This window comes from Panthera uncia, assembly GCF_023721935.1.
Source record: "Panthera uncia isolate 11264 chromosome B2 unlocalized genomic scaffold, Puncia_PCG_1.0 HiC_scaffold_25, whole genome shotgun sequence".
In the NCBI taxonomy this organism is placed as follows: domain Eukaryota; kingdom Metazoa; phylum Chordata; class Mammalia; order Carnivora; family Felidae; genus Panthera; species Panthera uncia.
This window is the reverse complement of record NW_026057581.1, coordinates 14,354,337-14,373,949: the sequence shown is the minus strand read 5'-3', so window position 1 is coordinate 14,373,949 and position 19,613 is coordinate 14,354,337. Positions and strand designations below refer to the sequence as shown.

The window sequence follows — 19,613 nt, the reverse complement described above, 5'->3', positions numbered from 1 at the left end:
GAGGCTACTGTGCCCACGACTATGGGTCACATCCCTAGGGGACGTCTGCAGGTAAAAACACTGCCCTCGGCCCAGAGCAACCAGGATTTTACTCGCTACCAAGAAAGAAAGCCTCTGCCAGTTCAGCTAGGACGTGCCATCGACTGGAAGACAGATCTGTATTGTAGATGCAGAAGTGTGAAAACATGTGCCTTAGAATCAATGATACGTGACGTTTAACCCCTCTACACTTACGCTTCTCACTTCTAAGCTGGAGATGCTAACTGTCCACCTGGAAGGCTGGCTGTGGGGTGGGAATGAGAGGGCACTGAACTGCGCCTGACTCGGGTACGCAGTGAGGCTCGATAAAACGTCAGTTCCTCTGCCCATTTCGAAGTGATGGGAACCGATCCTGGAATTAAAAGGAAGGAAGGAAGGAAGGAAGGAAGGAAGGAAGGAAGGAAGGAAGGAAGGAAGGGAGGGAGGGAGGGAGGGAGGGAAGAAAGAAGGAAGGAAGGAAGGAAGGGAGGGAGGGAGGGAGGGAGGAAGGGAGGAAGGGAGGAAGGAAGGAAGGAAGAAAAAGATACACCAGGTGGCTCAGTCGGTTAAGCGTCCGACTTTCGGCTCAGGTCATGATCTGAGGGTTGTGGGTTCATGTCCCGGGGCTGGCTGTGCACTAACACCATGGAGCCTGCTTGGGATTCTCTCCCTCCCTCTCTCTCTGCCCCTTCCCTGCTCACACAAGCACTCTCTCCCTCTCTCAAGATACATAAATTTTTAAAAACAAACAAAAAGAAAAATAAATTAGAAAAAGAAAAAAAGGGTGAGGAGTAGTTTCTGGATAGAATATAAGCTCTTTCAGGGGAGCCTGGGTGGCTCAGTTAAGCATCCGACTTTGGCTCGGGTCATGATCTCACAGTCCATGAGTTCAAGCCCCGCGTCGGGCTCTGGGCTGACGGCTCGGAGCCCGGAGCCTGCTTCGGATTCCGTGTCTCCCTCTCTCTCTGCCCCTCCCCCACGTGCAGTCTGTGTCTGTCTCTCTCTCAAAAATAAATAAAACATTAAAAAATTTAAAGAAAAAAGAATATAAGCTCTTTCACAGTAGACACCGTGTCTTGTACATGTCTGACCTCTCCTCACCCCCTCATGGTCCAGAATACTGCCGTACCCTTTGTAGGCACCCAACAAATGGGTGGTGGATACAAATGCTGAACGGGTTTGAAAACTGATACCCAAGCAGGGAACTGTCGGCAGAGGATGGGACCGGCGCAATCCCCCTGGCTTCCCCAGCACCTGGAAGTGACAGGCACGGCTGCCAGTATGGTCTTCACCATGGGGGTGCTGTGGGGGGCTGGAAAGGAGAAGAGCGAGTGTCAGCCGCTCGGTGCACATCCCCCACCCCACCCCCGCCGGAATCACCCCTGCAGGCAGCCTGTGGGTGGCGCCCAGTGGGTCGGATCCGCACCCACACGCAGCTGGGTCTCAGTTCCACAGACAAAACAGCACAGAGGTACCCCTGGGCCTCCCCCCTGCAGGCAGCCTGTGGGTGGCGCCCAGTGGGTCGGATCCGCGCGCACGCGCGCGCGCGCGCGCACACACACACACACACACACGCAGCCGGGTCTCAGTTCCACAGACAAAACAGCACAGAGGTACCCCTGGGCCTCCCGGAGAGAGCCAGCCTGCCTGTGTGTCCTAGATGTGAACGGCTGTGCACATGAAGTCAGACAGGCTGCGTCCCCAGGGGCTCTAAACCTGTCCCCCAGGACGCTCTGAGAACAGTGCCATTCGGTGTAAACAAATGTCCCACATGGGCGGTGCTAGGAGGAGCAGAAGTGTAGACAAACAGAACCATGCGGCACTCTTTTTTTCCCTCCGTGTGTTTGCCTGCTGCTTTTTCCTCTCCTCGGGGGCCCCAGCACTACTGGAAAAGGAGAAGCGACAGGGCGGGAGAAAAAAAATCGCACTTTCCACCGCCCACTTTGGATTATTCACATTCAGGCAGGTGAGGAGAGGGGCCGCGAACGGCACATTTCGGTAACAAGTCACCTCAAGTCCCCGCTTTGCCCTTGACCTCAGGCAAGCGACATTCTGTGGGGGGCACGGGGCACACGTGTGCTCACGCCCCCTGCCAAGGCACACTCACCTCGCCCTCCACGCTCCAAATAGCTGGAACTTCGAGTCCCGGTGCCCCAAAGCAACGCTCAGGCAAATGGGTATTGCTTTGGGGGCGCCTGAGTGGCTCAGTCAATTAAGAGTCCGGCTCTCAGTTTCGGCTCAGCTCATGATTTCACAGTGTGAAATTTGAGCCCCGCATCGGGCTCTGTGCTGACAGTGCAGAGCCTGCTTGGGATTCTCTCTCCCTCCCTCCCTCTCTCTCTCTCTCTCTCTCTCCCCCCCTCTCTGTCTGCCCCTCCCCTGCTCACTCTCTCTGTCTCTCTCTCAAAAATCAATAAATAAAACTTTTTAAAAAATTATTTTTAAATAATGGGTATTGCTTTCCCCCAGAGGGAGGGGGAGAAAATCACAAGTATAATTAGAAAAAAGGAATTACCTATTCGATGAGGCTTTGCGCGTTAGCACTTCTTCAGCCTCTCCCCTCGGCTTCAGGGACAGACAGGGGTGCAGAGAGAGGAGGCACGCGGGCAGAACCCCCATCTCCCCTGGTGTGTTGGTGGGAGAAGAGGAAGCAACCTTCCCGTGAAGTCGGGGTTCTCCCCCAAAGCACACCCTCAGGAACTGGCTGCAAGTGTTCTCGGTTCTTGTGGGATCAAGGCACCTGTGACAAGTCCCTGCCCGCTGTGCTTCTCTCCTATGGGCTCCAGATTGGCTGAAAGGAGGGGGACCTCGAGTACCTGTGACGACCCCACGGTGAGGAGGGGTGTCATCCACCTGCTTACCCACTCCCAACATCTAATGGGGATTTTAGGAAACTTTCCACAGCCGGCACATCTCCATCTTGTTAATCATAGAGTCCTTACTGGGGCGCCTGGGAGGCTCAGTTGGTTAAGCGTTCAACTTCAGCTCAGGTCATGATCCCGCGGTTTAAGTTCGAGCCCTAGGCCAGGCTCTGTGCTGACAGCTCAGAGCCTGGAGCCTGCTTCGGATTCTGTGTCTCCCTCTCTCTTCTCTGCCCCTCCCCGACTCGTGCTGTGTCTTTCTTAAAAATAGACATTAAAAAAATTAAAAAAAAAAAAATAATAGAGTCCTTACTAATAAATAGAGGAGGTCATGCCCACACCTCAAAGTTCTACGAATTACTCATGAGACCAAATGCACTGTGTAGACTATCGTCCTATTCCTGGGAGCAAAGGAAACACACCCAAAAGTTTGGATTTCTCAAGAATCCGCGTCTAGATGAAGCATAAATGAGTGCTACGTTCGCCCCTGAATCCCCAGCCTCAATTCGCGCCATCCGACAGAACGTTTTCTACAATGATAGAAATGTTCTACGCTGCACTGCCCAACATGGAAGCCATCAGCCAGCCACGTGGGACCTTCAAGGGCTTGAAATGTGGCTAAGGCAACCGAGGAACTGAGCTGCCTATTTGATTTAGTTTCAATTTATGTACATGTAAATAGCCACTTAAAAAAAAGAGAGAGCTACATACAAGGGTACAGCGAATGGCTAGTACATTTCAAAGCACGGATCTAGACAGTGCCTGATATATAGCTGGTGCTCAATAAATACCTGCTCAAGGGAAGAGTGAATAGATAGTAAGTAGCTCACTGTAGTAAGTCCTGATAAAGCAGGATTCTCATGTTTATTGAATATTCACTTTAAACAAATCCCTGATTAGAAATGGGAACACTCTTGCACTGTTGGTGGGAATGCAAACTGGTGCAGCTGCTCTGGAAAACAGTGTGGAAGTTCCTCAAAAAAATTAAAAATAGAACTACCCTATGACCCAGCAATTACACTGCTAGGAATTTACCCAGGGGATACGGGAGTGCTGATGCAGAGGGGCACATGTACCCCAATGTTTACAGCAGCGTGTTCAACAATAGCCAAGTTATGGAAAGAGCCCAAATGACCACCGACTGATGAATGGATAAAGAAGAGGTGGTTTATATACACAATGGAATACTACTTGGCAATGAGAAAGAATGAAATGTTGTCATTTGCAGCAATGTGGATGGAACTGGAAGGTATTATGCTGAGTGAAATAAGTCAGTCAGAGAAGGACAGATATCATATGTTTTCACTCATCTGTGGATCTTGAGAAACTGAACAGAAGACCATGGGGGAGGGGAAGGGAAAAAAAAGTTAGAGAGAGAGGGAGCCAAACCATAAGAGACTCCTAAAAACTGAGAATAAACTGAGGGTCGATGAGGGGTGGGAGGGAGGGGAGGGTGGGTGATGGGCATGGAGGAGGGCACCTGCTGGGATGAGCACTGGGTGTTGTAGGTAAGCCAATGTGACAATAAATTATGTTTAAAAACCAACCAACAAACAAATCCCTGATTAAGTCAGCAACCTTCAGAGTTAGGTACTTTGATTAACTCTGTTTTACAGATGAAGAACCAGAGGCTCAGAAGAGTTAAGTAGAGGGTCCGCGGCCACTCAGAGGGTAGCAAAACCAGGACTCAAGCCCAAGCAGAGTGACAGGCAGCCTCTTCAAACTGGTCAACTTCGCCCATGATAGAACAAGCATTCGGTGCCTCACTTTACTTTCTACAGGTTAACAGAAGATTCAACAGGCAACTCCTCCTTTTGAAATAAAGCAACAGAGATACAATGTGTCATACAGTGGGGGGTGGGGGGTTTAAAAGCCCAGCCAGTGCACTCAGCTAGCAAGGCTCGGTTGACTGACTACCGGACCCCGGGGCAAGAACTAACTACCCATCCCCCCCACTGTGGCCTTTCCCTAAAACCATCTCCCCCAACAGGGGCGCCTGGGTGGCTCAGTCAGTTAAGCATCCAACTCCGGCTCAGGTCACGATGTCGCGGTTCGTGAGTTCGAGCCCCGCGTCGGGCTCTGTGCTGACAGCTCGGAGCCTGGAGCCCGCTTCGGATTCTGTGTCTCCCTCCCTTTCTAACCCTCCCCTGCTCACACTCTGCTCTCAAAAGCTGAATAACGTTAGAAAAACATTATTTTCCTGAGGTTGACATGTGCGTCCACATATCATGCCCGGAGTGTTCTTCTCCAAGGAGATTCCTTCATCCTTTCTCTTGTGGTGCATCACAGCCCCACCCCTGCATCACAGCCCCACCCCAGCACTGACCCCTGTACCAAAAGGGGTTCCCCTGTATCACACAGGGACACGCACAGACCCAGAAACTGAGCAGGCTCCCCCTGTCCTCACTGGACCCCACTCTCTACCAGAGCATGGCCCCCAACCCCATCACACAGGCAGCTTCTGTCTTTACAAGGTCTCTTGCTGAGGGGCGCCTGGGTGGCTCAGTCCGTTAAGCATCCAACTTCGGCTCAGGTCATGATCTCACGGTTCGTGGGTTCGAGCCCCGCATCGGGCTCTGTACTGACAGCTCAGAGCCCGGAGCCTGCTTCGGATTCTGTGTCTCCCTCTCTCTCTGCCCCTCCCCCACTCGCGCGCCGTCTCCCGGTCTCAAAAATAAATAAACATTAAAAAAAAAATTTTTAACAAGGTCTCTCGCTGAATGGATTTTTACAGCTCTTTTCACACCCCATGAGGCCGCCATTGTGTTCCTCTCGAGGGGGTTCTTTCCAATGATCCTGCAAGCTGTTCCCTTTGCCTACCCCAGAGCTGTGTCATCTGTGACTGTCACCGTTTGGAATTCAGGGGAGAGAAAGATATAAGTGGAACTTCCTGCTGATGTGGCGGGGGGGGGGGGGGGGGCAGTCAATTTGCCGGCAAAGAAGAATTTTTTTAATTCTAGACGAGAACAATTTTTTTTTTTTGTTTTGGACATTTTTTTAAATTTAATTTTTTTAATGTTTATTTATCTTTGAGAGAGAGCACAAGGGGGAGAGGGGCAGAGAGAGAGGGAGACACAGAATCCAAAGCAGGCTCCAGGCTCCAAGCTGTCAGCACAGAGCCCAACACCGGGCTCGAACCCAAGAACCATGAGATCATGACCTGAGCCAAAGTTGGATGCTTAACGGACTGAGCCACCCAAGAGCCAGTGGGCAGCCACCCAGGAGCCAGTAAATTTTGGACATACTTAAACTACTCTTTGTCCTAAGTGGTCAGTCATACGAAACACAATTTCCCTCAGAGTGTTGTCCCAGAACCAGATGGTTCCTTGAAAAGGATTTTACTTCATAAAAGCTTCTGTATCTTCCTTTTCAATTATTTAAATCCTACCCCCTCTTCTGGGTCCATAGAAGCCCCACCTCCTCCAGAAGGTCTTCCTGGACCCTCTCAGCTCTCAGAATTCCTCTTTCCTCAGCTTTCAGGCAGCATCCATTATCGGCAGGGCCACCTCCCTTGGGACCCAGGCTGCCTGAGGAGAAGGGCCCTGGGGACCAGCGTGGCCTGTCGTCACAGGCCCTGTTCATTTCCCTCTCTAACCTCAAACCCGAGTTCCCCACTCAGCAAAACCAAAGCCCGGCAGTGAACATCATCCAGCCTCTAGATCCAGCCCTTCTAGAAGAGAGCACAGCAGTAATTCAGCAGCTGTTAGAGGATGCTCCTTCCAGTCTCTCTCTGCTCTAAGTCTTTTATTCACACACATAGCACCTTTTGTGGGGGGGATTCTCTGGGTTTTTTCTCTGCTTTTTCTCCTTCGCGTTAGTACCCTTTGCGGATTGGCACTGGGGAGCTACCCAGGTGGCTGACCCTTAACCCAACACTGACATTTGGGGGCTTATTCAGTTGCCTCAAGCAAACACTTCCCGGCCTCACAGTCTCACAATTCACTCTACTTCATGATACGTGTTATCGCATTGTTGCGTGTTCGCGTATGCTTCTCTTCGGTCAAGAGCAAAGACTGTATCTTACCATCTGAGGCACGGCTGGTGGGCTGGTGACAGCTAACAGAGTGCTATAGGCATCCAAAGACATTTATTAAACAGAAGTGAACGAAGAAGAGAAACATTCTGCAGACAGTGGGCAGAATAGGCGACTGAAGGATCCTGGGCCCCCTCAGATCACCTTCAAACTGGAAATCTGAACGTTCAGCGCAGGCGAGCCTGGGCGGTTCAGTAGGTTAAGCGTCCGACTCTTGATTTCGAGTCAGGTCATGATCTCATGGTTCGTGGGATCCAGCCCCGTGTTGGGCTCTGTGCTGACAGCGTGGAGCCTGCTTGGGATTCTCTCTCTGCTCCTCCCCCATTCATGTGTGCATGAGCGCATGCTCTCTCTCTCTTCTCTCTCTCTCTCAAAACAAACATTTAAAAAAAATTTTTTAATGTTTTTTTTTTTTAATTTATTTTTGAAGGAGAGAGACAGAGCACGAGCGGGGGAGGAGCAGAGAGAGAGTGAGACACAGAATCCGAAGCAGGCTCCAGGCTCCGAGCCGTCAGCACAGAGCCCGACGCGGGGCTCGAACCCATGAACTGTGAGATCATGACCCGAGCCCAAGTCGGACGCTTAACTGACGGAGCCACCCGGGTGCCCCTCAAAATAAACACTTAAAAAAAAAAAGGATTTTCAGCACATTATCAGGGCCTGGGGCAATGCTGGTGCCCCAGACATCAGCATCCGCTCACATGGCTGTCTTGCTTTTCTAAATAATGAACCATTTCCATGAATATCTGGCAAAGCTCATCTTAATTAGGTTGGAGAATTAGTTCAGCTGCATCTAGTTCCAAAATCAAGAAGAAAGGAAAGTATTCAAAAACCAAAAAATCTACCCCTAACTGGACAACACAACAAGATCCCAAAACCAATGCTTACAACTCAACAGTAAGAAGAAAATTCAATGTAAAACTAACTGCTCAAGAGGGGCGCCTGGGTGGCGCAGTCGGTTAAGCGTCCGACTTCAGCCAGGTCACGATCTCGCGGTCCGTGAGTTCGAGCCCCGCGTCGGGCTCTGGGCTGATGGCTCGGAGCCTGGAGCCTGTTTCCGATTCTGTGTCTCCCTCTCTCTCTGCCCCTCCCCCGTTCATGCTCTGTCTCTCTCTGTCCCAAAAAAAAATAAATAAAAAACGTTGAAAAAAAAAAATTAAAAAAAAAAAAAACTGCTCAAGAAATCTGAAGATACATGAGTGGCTAATAAGCACACAAGAAGTTGCTCAACATCAATAGTCACTAGGGAAATGCGAATCAAAGTCATAATGCAATAGCTCTATGCACTATCATGGTTGTCCTCAAAAAGGCTGACAATACCAAGTGTTGGTGCTGGTGTAGAGGAATTAGAATATCCCTACATAGCTGGTGGGAATACAGAATAGTACATACGAGGCAAATATATACATAGCATACAACCCAGCAATTTCGCTCTTAGATATGTATCCAAGAGAAGTGAAAAAAGCCTGGGTCTACAAAAGACTTGCATGCAAATGTTCAAAGCAGCATTATTGATAATCTGGGGGTAATATATTGATAATATATTAAAAACTGGGGGCGCCTGGGTGGCTCAGGCAGTTAAGCGTCTGACTCTTCTTTTCAGATCAGGTCACGATCACAAGGTTGGTGAGTTCAAACCCCGCATCGCATCGGGCTCTGCACTGACCGTGCGGAACCTGCTTGGGACTCTCTCCCTCTCCCCTCTCTCTCCCCCTCCCCAGCTCTTGCTCTCCCTCACAATAAATAAACTTTAAAAAAAAAAAATAGCTAAAAACTGGAAGCAGTACAAACATCCATCAGAGGGTGAATGGATGAACAAAATGTGGTATTTTACTCGAAGGTTACTAGGCAATAAGAAAAAGGAATGAATGTCTGATAGACGCAACGATGCAGATGAACATCAAAAAACATGCTAAGGGAAATAAGTCAGACACCAAAGACTATATACTACAGGACTTCATTTATGTGAAATTTCTAGAAGAAGCCAAATGACAGAGACAAAGCGTATCCCGGGTTGCCAGGGGGTTGGGGTGGGAATGGGGGCCAGCTGCAAACAGGCAGGAGGAAACGTGTGGGGATGTTGGAAGCGTTCTAAAATTTTTTGCACAATGGTATATGCTTACTAGAAATCATTGGCTCTCAATGGGTAACTCTTGTGATACATAAAGCTTATCTCAATAAAGCTATTTAAAAAAAGCAATGCGAAAGCTACATACCCATTTCACTGGGGCTTCAACACTCTACAGTTTCAGTTTATGGGCGTCATGCTAATTGAAAGAGCCTCTCAGTACCATGAAAGCCGTTGCAGTTGGAAATCAGAAATTTTAAAAACAATTCCTATCATTGTAAGGTTTTTTTTTTTTTTCCTGCACTTTTTAATGCTCACGGGGCATTAACAATTCTCAAGGAAAGTTTAAACTCCAGGTCGTCCTAAGCTTGCTTAAACCTGAGAAGCCAGCTTCCCCAAAGCCTGGATGACAGAGGTAGAACTGGTCAGGGTCCCTGCGGCTCTCAGCAGCGAGGGTTCTAAAGCCTTCCCGCCCCTCCTTGTTGGAGTCTAAACCAAAAAGATCTTTTGCCTTCAAAGTCTTCCCGTTCTAGAGGACAAAGCTCAGACAGTGCTCTCCTCGGGGCCCACACTCACCGGCTGAACTCAATGGAACAGCTTCAGCACCAAGGAGTCTTGCCAGATCCACACTTGGGTGACATCGCCCAGCTCACCTGGCCAGGTGGACTGGATCCAGGCAAAATGTGTGTTCATCAGAGGGCTCCAGAGAAACAGAACCAATACGGGGTGGGCGGGTAGATGGGGGGGGGGGGGGGGGGAGAAAGGGGGAGGGGAGGGGGGGAAGGATGTGGGGAAAGTGAGGGGGAAGAGTGGGCGAGAAGGGAGGGAATGGAAGAGGAGGGAGGGACTACGGGTCGGGCAGTGAGGGCAAGGCAGGTTTATTTTTAAGGAACTGGTTCATGCAATTATGGGGACCGGCAGGTCCCCAATTTGCAGGGCAGACTAGCAGGCTGGAGGCCTAGGGAAGAGTTTTGCAGCGTGAAGGCAGTCTGAAGGTAGAAATTCCTCTTCCCCAGGAAGCTCTATCCTTTTCCTGACTCCTTGGAGGCCCTACGCTCACCACAGTCCGCCTCTGGCACATGCCAAGCAGAAGGTGCTCGGCCATCAAACCCCATGGAGCCGGTCAAGTCTATCCGTTCTCCCATCACATATTTTACAAACACACACTCCCTGAACTTAATACTAATGACGACAAGGTTGGCATTGGGTCGTCACACACGTTTCTTCTGTCCGTTGTTTTACTGCGGTTATCATAAAAGCGGCAAGTGCTGAGCGTGTGTTTCAGCAACATGGCTAAAGAACCCACAGTATCCAGAAACGTCTACGTTTGTAAAACCTTCACCCAAGTGTGTGTTCTTAGAATTAGCACCTTGAGGGAGTGGGGCCCAGCTCGGGACGCCCGCTTGTCGTCCCTCCACCCCCCCCACTTCCCTGCAGTAGAGGGTCCCCCACGGCATTTCGTGATGCGTCCCCCATGTTACAAGATAACCTCCAAAAAGACCGGGCCAGGGGAAAGCATTAGACACAAGCGGGGACAAGGGGAAGTGGGGACCGGTGATAACTGCATTTGGGAGTCCTGGCCACCATATTTGGTGTTCTGTCCACCACATGGATGCAGGAAGGCAGAGAAAGGTGGTTTAAAGCAGGACAGGCGATGAGGCCAACACGTGGAGAGAAGCAGAGCACAAAAACGATAAAATTCCAGGAGTTCATAGTTGCCAGGCGCCTCCTGAGACCTGAGCTATGCCCCTGCCCCTGAGTTCCGTGGAGGACCCGGCATCCTTCTCGCAGGGGATGATGAATCTCCACAGGTGTGGTGAGTCCCTGGGAACACCATCAGCACCTTCTAGATCATGCATCTGTGAAGCAAGTACTGTATTCTCAGCAAATCCCACATGTGAAGCGTGGCTTATGCACGTTTCCTCTAAAAGAGGACAATAATAACTTTCAACTGTATTTTCCGAATCTAGCAGGAGGGAATCACCTCTTTGAAAAATATGATAAACAAATCTTCAAAAGTACCACTGGTCGGGGGCGCCTGGGTGGCTCAGTTGAGCGTCCGACTCCTGATTTCAGCTCAGGTCGTGATCCCAGGGTCGTGGGCTCAAGCTCCGCGTCGGGCTCTGTACTGAGCGTGGAGCCTGCCTGGGATTCTCTCTCGCTTTCCCTCTGCCCCTCTCCCCTGTTTGTGCTCCTGCTCTCTCATATTAAAAACAAACGAACAGGGGCGCCTGGGTGGCGCAGTCGGTTGAGCGTCCGACTTCAGCCAGGTCACGATCTCGCGGTCCGGTCCATGAGTTCGAGCCCTGCGTCAGGCTCCGGGCTGATGGCTCGGAGCCTGGAGCCTGTTTCCGATTCTGTGTCTCCCTCTCTCTCTGCCCCTCCCCCGTTCATACTCTGTCTCTCTCTGTCCCAAAAATAAATAAAAAACGTTGAAAAAAAAAATTTAAAAAAAACAAACGAACAAAAAAATTAAGTACCATATGGAATAGGTTGAAGAATTGATCACATCAACAAGAAATAGAATAACATTTATTGAGTTTAGGCAGATAGCGGGTGGGGGGCGTGGGCTCTTTACACACCCCCTCTCATTTTGTCACACCAACCTTGTATGATTTTTTTTTTAAATTTATTTGAGAGAGAGAGAGAGAGAGAGAGAGAAAGCGAGAGAGAGTCGGGGAGGGGCAGAGAGAGAGAGGGAGACACAGAATCTGAAGCAGGCTCCACACCCGACGTGGGGCTCAATCTCATGACCATGAGATCATGACCTGAGCTGAAATCAAGGGTTGGACGCTTATCCCACGGAGCCACTCAGGCGCCCCCATAATACCTTTAAATCCATCTTGTTGGCCAGAAACCTGAGGCTCGACAAGGATGGTGACACACTTGTGACCTGCCAACCTACCCTATCACCAGTTCTGCGAATCACAATGTTGTCTACAATGACAGGCCACGACGGCCCTCAATCAAAATATGTAACTAATTGCCTGTGTATTTCCTTCTTGGTGAAACCTTTAAAACAAGCTATTTACTTCCACCATTTTTTTTTTTTTTTTTTTTTATTCCTCCCTAGTTTCAGCATCAAAATGTCCAGTTTCTTCCTTTGGCTTTTTCTCATTTCCGTTTAATCTTCTGCAGAATCGTACATTTTCAAAGCCAGATATCATCAGCAAAATAATCACTCAACTGCACCTAATTTCAGTTAGATGGATTGGGATTGGTGAACCTTGACTTTTCCTAACAGTACAGAGTCATTTCTGCCATGGTTAGACATAACGCCCCAGGGCGTCCTCGACCCTACAACAAACCCATAGACCCAAACCACCGCACTCAGTGCTGAGCAGGCAGAAACTCAAGAGAGAAGAGCACATTGCCTTTTCCACCCTGTGTTCGGAGAGGAAAACATCCCGAAGCGACTTCGAGGGGGGAGCTAGAAATGCGGGGTTTGCTGGGATTTCAGAATGATGACCTCCACGTGCAAAAATGATGTCTGATTATCTACAGCCGTAGCTCCGCGCGTGTGGCCATGACGACCATCCCCGTTTTCTGTCCCGGCAGCCCTTGTCCGCCTTGAGCAATTGCAGACACTATGACGCAGGGGTGGCAAAGGGCATGGAGCTGAGGACGCCAAACAAGTCTGGGCAAGATCCACGTGCAGCACCATCAAAGCTCAGAGAAACTCCACAACCTTCGTCACCATCCCAAAGGAGCCTCCCATCCCGCGGAGAGGCTTCCCCCAGCTCCAGAAACTGGGGCAGGGACCAGGAAAACAGAGGTCGTCGTGTTACACACAAAGGCACCAGATACTTTAACACCGTTCCCCCCCCCCAACCCCCTCGCCAGTTTAATTATTCACGGCGAGGTTGGTCTTGTTTTCCCAGAGGCACAGAGCCATCACATCTCTGTGTCCGGCTGTCCCAGCATCCACACCACCCGGCGGAGGGAGGCGGGGCTGGATAGAAACTCTGAATCTTGGGTCCCACCCTGGAATCTGCCTTTTGACAAGGGCTCCAGGCGGTGAGACCGCGTGTGAGTTTCTGGGAGACAGAAACTGGGCTACTGCGTGCAGGGCAAAGCGTGGTTTACTGATGGACCCATCCTCTTTGTAACCTTTTGCCTTCCCCAAGCATCCATTCATTCATTAAAAAGGCATTCATTTGTCATTTAGCAAATATTTACAGGGTGCCTAGTAGGTGACTCAGCGCCTGGCACTGTCTAGGGGAGATAAGGCCACCCCGGAGAGCAAAGCAGTCGCAGGCTCTACCTCAAAGAACTTTCTTTCCACATGGGGAGATAAATACCAAATAAGAGAACTAGCAAGGGAAAGAGGTCATACGAACAGCAACAGCGCTACAAAGAACATAAAGAGGGTGCAGAGGGAGAACTGAGAAGTGGGGGAAAGAACTTTTGGTTGGAAGAGGAGGATCAGAAAGGCCTCTCTCTTGACATAACATCGGAGCTGAAACGTGAAGTTAGAACGAGCTAGCCATTCAGAGGAGTGAGGGAGAACCTTCCAGGCAGAGGGAAAAGCCAGTTTGCAAAGGCCCAGAGTCAGGAAAGAGGCTGGTGTGTTTGAGCAAAACGGCCCAAGGTGCTGGAGGGTAGTGAGCCGGGGAGAGTGGACAGTCACCAAGGAGGTGACAGGGATTACTAGGCAGGGCCACTCAGGCCAAGAAAGCTGAATGATACCCCAAGTGCCATAGGAGATAGCACTGAGAGATTCTGAGCAGGGAATGACACAGTGCCATCTATATATATAGACAGATAGACGGCACTCGCCTATCGTGTAGAGACTAGACTGGATAAGGAACAAGAGTGGACCTAGGGAGCCAGCGTGTGGCTCATTGCATACTCCAGGTGCAGCAGGGCAAGTTGGAGACAGGTTTTGACTGACCCCAAAGGCTGGCTGGGAGCTTGTGCTGATCTGGACACAAAAGGTGAGTGACACCATCCCGGCGAGGAGGGGCAGGCTGGGACCTAGTTCAGAAGCCTTCAGGCACCTGGCAGGCAAGGAGCTTGCAGAGAGAGAGGCACACGAGGAAATGGACAAACAGCAGTGTCATTTTGGGCGCCGGTTAATTTGGCAACATCTTTGTTAAAGGAAATGAGCACATACTTTTTGACCAGCCGCTGGCATATTTGTCCTACAAGCACGTTCGTGGATGCGCAAAATGACACAGGTTCTAGGTTGTTCACTATGTGTTTGTATAAGCAAAAGATTGGGAATAACCCGAATGCTCAGTAATAGGGAACTGGTTAAATAAATGTTGATTTATCCATATGATGAAATACTATGCAGCCAAAAATAGGAAAAAGGATACTTTCAGATGGTTTTTATATACATATATATGAATATGTACGTGTGTGTATCTTTTCAAGATTAACATTGTTGCATGACAAAAGTATATTAACAGTACGTATGGTATGGAATGTTACCAGCTACGTAAAAAAGGTTTTAGAATTTTTCACCCACATGTTTGCCACTACATACCCAGCCAGATCTTCAAAACTGGTAAGAGTGATTGCCTCCAGTTTGCTGCGATGCACTACGATCAGTTTGGGGAAAGATGGGGGGCATGTGGTGCTGAGACCACCGCAGGGTACATGAGGGGTGAGAGGGAGAAAGGGGGAGGCTTCCGGGAGGAGGTAACCCAAGGGCAGACTCTTCCAGGATGAACAGGCAACCCTCACAAGGCAGGTGTTCCAGACAGAGGCATGGACATATAATCAAACAGGGGTCCATTCAAGGGCACACTAGTAGTTTGGGGTTTAGCTAAAGCTCATGGGGTTCCAGAATAGCCAGCAGGATATGAGCCCGGGCAGGCTCACCCGAGGCCAGCTCTTGCCCGACATGCCAAGCACTTGGGACTCTTCCTAGAAGTGACGCAAGGGGGGCACAGTGACATGACCGAGTGTAAAGTTCTTCAAGGAAATTCTGGCAGCAGCGTGGACAATGGAGGCAGCGGCGAGGAGGGGCAGGCTGGAACCTAGTTCAGAAGCCCAGGTACGGAGCCAGTTCCTTCTCTGGAGGAAGCAATGATAGCGAAAAAGGAACAGATATAAGAGGGAACTAATTCCATGGGTGGGAGAAACAGGAATAAAGGATAATTCTACAGTCTCACCCGAGCTACCACGATCTGAGAAAAGGAACTGAGGCAAAGAAGCAAGGTTAGGGGATGGAAGGGGGAAGAAAGGACTCCAGGGAGGCGGAATGGTGGTGTTCAAATCCCCAGCAGTATTCCCTTGAGCAATTCCACTCGGGTCTCTGGATTTTAGTTGCCTCACTTGTACAATGGGCATCACATCTATCTCAGAGGACCATTCTCATCATGAAATGAAACGTTTTCCATACTGCACCTACCATATTGCCCGGCACAGGGTAGGTATTTAATAAGGGGCAGCCCTGGGCACTGGAGAAACTGTACAAAAGAATGGCAGGAAAGTCTCTACAACAGAGAAATGCCTAGTTCACCAAAGCAGGGATTTCAAGGGAATTTTTAGAAATTAAAGGAGGATGTATGTGATTCTATTTTTTTAAGGTTATTTATTTTGAGAGGGAGAGAGAGAGAGAGAGGGAGAGACAGAGAGAATCCCAAGCAGGCTCACACTGTCAGTGCAGAGCCCGATGCAGAACTCGAACTCACAAACCCTGAGATCACGACCTGAGCCAAAACCAAGAGTCAGACACTTAACCGACTGAGCCACCCAAGTGCCCCTGTGATTCTACTGATTCCAAGTGTCATTCCTCGATGGTCCCCAGACCAAACCCTTACCTTGACAGGCCTGAGACCAGTTATGAGTATGGATAGACGGCCACAGACCACTGGCCACTGCTGGGCCAGCAACTCAAAGCCCTAGCCTTTGCCAAAAGAAGGCCAATTCACTAGGACCCGTCAAAACCGACTTGTTTCTTTTTTTTTAACGTTTTTTTGTTTTTTGTTTTTTGTTTTTATTTTTGAGACAGGGAGAGACAGAGCATGAACAGGGGAGGGTCAGAGAGAGGGAGACACAGAATCTGAAACAGGCTCCAGGCTCTGTGCTGTCAGCACAGAGCCCGACGCGGGGCTCGAACCCACGGACCGCGAGATCATGACCTGAGCCAAAGGCGGCCGCTCAACCGACTGAGCCACCCAGGCGCCCCAAAACCGGCTTGTTTCAATTCCGGGCAAACTCTAGCATCTATAAACCCCAATGGCCAAACCAGGCCTCTAACTGTCTGGGGTGTTTCACTTCCTGTGTTGTATGTGCTGAACCTCTAACCATGACAGCAAAGCATACCAAGATGACCACCAGGCTGCATATTTGCAGGTACATCGTCCACGGGAGTGGCCTGGGGATTTTCCAGGAGAGATGATGTGGGGCATGAGACCAACATCCGGCCACATCTAAAGTCGATGCCCCCCTTCATTTTCGATAATCACAACCTATCTCAAGTTACCTGCAAAATCAGGAGTTAAAAAAAGAAAAAAAGCTCAAAACTTCCTACAAAACATATACACAAAACCCTATTCCTTAGTCATGCTTATTAAACTAAGTCTGTTTCTGAAGCCTCTTTGCTTGGCTTTGAAGAGGTAACTCATGTTAGTCTTGTCAAGGGAAAAAAAGAAGTCACGGGGATTATTGCAAATAAGAACAGAAGTATCCAGAAATGTATAAGGTGCACCCCTCCTCTCCGACCAAATGCTCTTTGGGCTGAAGTACAAGAGTTGGTCAGGAAACAGGGACATCCTTGTCCCCCAAATTGCCACTCTCCTGGTGATACGCCTTAGGGGTGCTGACCGACAGGGCTGCGTTGCCATAGTGGGGAGAAGCGATGTTACAAGGTCTGTCTGATATGACCAGGCATAAGCTCTTCAGTAGAAACCTGGTGGATACCAACTGTCCTAATAGGTTCAGGCCACAGGAGGGTTATGACCTATTTGATAACGCACAGACCCACTGTAAGCACAGAGGTCAGCTATCCCACATATATGACACCAGACAGAAAAGAGAGCCCAGAACCCAAGGACATTCAATTCAAGGCCAAAGAAAAATAAACAAAGGTCAGAAACCTAATCAAATTGACATGAAAACGGACAGGCTTGGGCAGCCTCCTCAGGAATTCGATCAGATGTCCCGTCTGAGTCCAGAGCAGAATGGCCTAATTTAAAAAAAAAAAAAATGGTTTTCTAGGAAGAAAGAGTTCTACCTTCTGGTCATAGGTCTCTGCAGTTAATTAAAATATACGTACATTTCATCTACCCTTAATCCGCGCCCATTAAAACGTAAAAATAAAACACGCCTTCCCAGATTACATAAATTACCATGGACTACTGGGTACTGTCCCTGCCCTTCCCTTGAAACACTTCTTTAATGTTGCGTCCTGGGCCATAAGCTTGGTCTCTTTCCTCATCAATAAAAATTCCAACTTTCAAGGGCCGGCGGTATGCTTTCTGGGCGGGTTCCAGAGGCAGGGATACTGCTGGGATCGTCTTAGGTACGTGTGAGGACTGCCAGTGGACAAAATTACGCTTCTTTTTCCCCTGGGCACGGCAAAGCTGCGGCTGCTCTGTGCTCGGAGATTGTTCAGACTGCCTGGGTTATACAGGTGGGGGGACCGGATGGCCAGGGGCCATGAGCCCGTTCCCAGCCTCCCTGCCCACGTCAGACCTGGGAACTTTCCCCACGGTTATTAAGGAGGGACTAGTACATGCTCCCACGTGAAAGGGGCTGCGCGGGGCCTTTTCCCACACAAAGCACCCATGCCTCTGGAACGGCTGCGTTCGTCCCCTAAAAATTCAAGACCTATCATTCCAAACCCACGCAGAAGGCAGCTCCTGAGCTGCCACGCTCGACACTTAAATCCCCCTGGTTTTATCAAGCCGGTCGTCACTAACCCACGACCTCCTGGAAGACGTCCCCATAAATCCCTCTCCCCCCACCCCATCTAACCACTCCCGCCGTCCTCGCTTACAGCCAAGACTTAGTAATTCCAGCTGATCGTCAAATTCTAACCTCACACCAAACTAACAGCAGAAAGAAGCAAGCTGGCCGGGCAGGACGTCACAGCTGCTCCGGATCAGGCAGTCTCCCGCCCTCAGGAAAACCAGACACACGCGTGGGGCCCTTGTTTCGGGTGTTCCCGGGCGCGCACTCGCCTCTCCCAGGCGCGCACCCACGCACACACTCCGGGCACTACAGACACAGCTGGGGACTGAGTTTCTCTCCCTCCGAGCAGCCCATGCCCAGTCCTCGGCATCCGATCCGCCTGGTCGACATCCCGGGAACACACGCCTCCTCCAGCCTCCGCGCCACACACGTGGGAAGGCGCGTCCAGGTGGTGCCAGAAGGGAGGAGAGAAGCGCAGAGGCTGGGAAGGCCGGGGATGAGGAAGGAGGGAGCTCCGAGTGGCCTGTGGCATCTCAGGTCCCCGGGCCGGCGTAGATGCCTCGTAAGCCTCGGGGATGAAGAGGGGGCGAGAGCAGAAGAGCAGCAGGGAAGGAAGGAAGGCTGCAGGGGAGGGGGGAGGGGGTCGCTCACCCAGGGTTTTGACAGCGATCTGCCTGGTGAGGGGCGGCGGCAGGTTGATGCACACCAAGTCCACGTCCTGATGCAGCAGCACCTCGTCAATGCGGCTGGTGTAGAAGGGGACGCTCATCTCCTTGGCCAGCTCCTCCGCTTCCTCCTGCGTGCGGCCCCACAGCGCCTTCACCGCGAAGCCCTCGTCTTTCAGCAGCGGGATGATGACACGGGCCGTGAGGCTGGTGCCGAACACGCCCACCCCGGGAAGCATGGCTGCTCCGGTCCGCCGGGTTCTGCTTCAGCTCAGATCTCCAGTCCCACAGGCTCACACACCCCCGTGTAGCCAGTCCTGCGCCCGGCTCGCCGCAGTGCGCCAGCAGCCCGTGCACCGGGCAAGGCGCCCGGGTGCCGAGAGCGCACCGAGCTGCAGGCGGAGCAGGCTCGGGGCGCCTCAGTGCGGCGTCTGCTGCAGTGTCCGCCACGCGGGGCTCCCGTCCCTCCCGGGGGCGGCGGCAGGGACCCCCCCGGGGCGCCCGAGGCCCCGAAGCCCCGCGGAGCCCCGGCTCAGGCAGCGCCCCCGCCGCAGCGCCGGCCGGCTCCGCGAGCCCCGCCGAGGCCGCCCCATGGCCGGCTCATCCCCGCGCCCGCGCCGCCGCAGCCCGGGACCCGCTCTCTCCCGCGTGCTTTCCGCAGCCGGCGAGTCGCACACCCTGCCCGAGCACGGACCGGCGCGGCTGCGGGGTCCCCCTCTCTCCCCCGCCCTCGGCTCCGAATGAAATAATCCAGCGGCCACCAGGAGGCCGGCTAAGCGCGCGGCTCGCAGGGCGCCGGACGCGGATCTCGAGCTGCAGCGCGGCGCCGACGGCCACGACCCGGCGCCAGCCTTCTCATTCTGCTGCCATGTTCGCTCGCAGCGCTGCTCGGGCGGCCTCGGCCCCAGGCCGGCTCGGGCTCCTGGATCCCGCGGGGACGAGGGCGGAGTTGGGGAGTTTGGCTGTCAGCAGCCGGGTGTCGCCGCGCCGCCCCCGCCGCAGCGCGGCGCCCAATCGGGCGCGGCGCCGCGCCCCCCCCCCCGCCGCTGCGAGCGGCCCGGGCCGCACAATGACCGAGGCCGCCCGAGCAGCGCTGCGAG

At 51.6% G+C, this 19,613-nt stretch overlaps 1 protein-coding gene across 1 annotated transcript; it reads right to left on the bottom strand.

The window, feature by feature from the left end:
* Window positions 1-1,589: 1,589 nt before the first annotated feature.
* GFOD1 (glucose-fructose oxidoreductase domain containing 1) lies at window positions 1,590-18,752 on the bottom strand. Its single transcript, XM_049654939.1, is given in 3 exon segments — window positions 1,590-1,795; window positions 1,797-1,964; window positions 18,060-18,752. Coding segments are annotated over 3 exon segments (954 nt in total). The 3' UTR covers window positions 1,590-1,702.
* Between the last annotated feature and the right edge of the window lie 861 nt (window positions 18,753-19,613).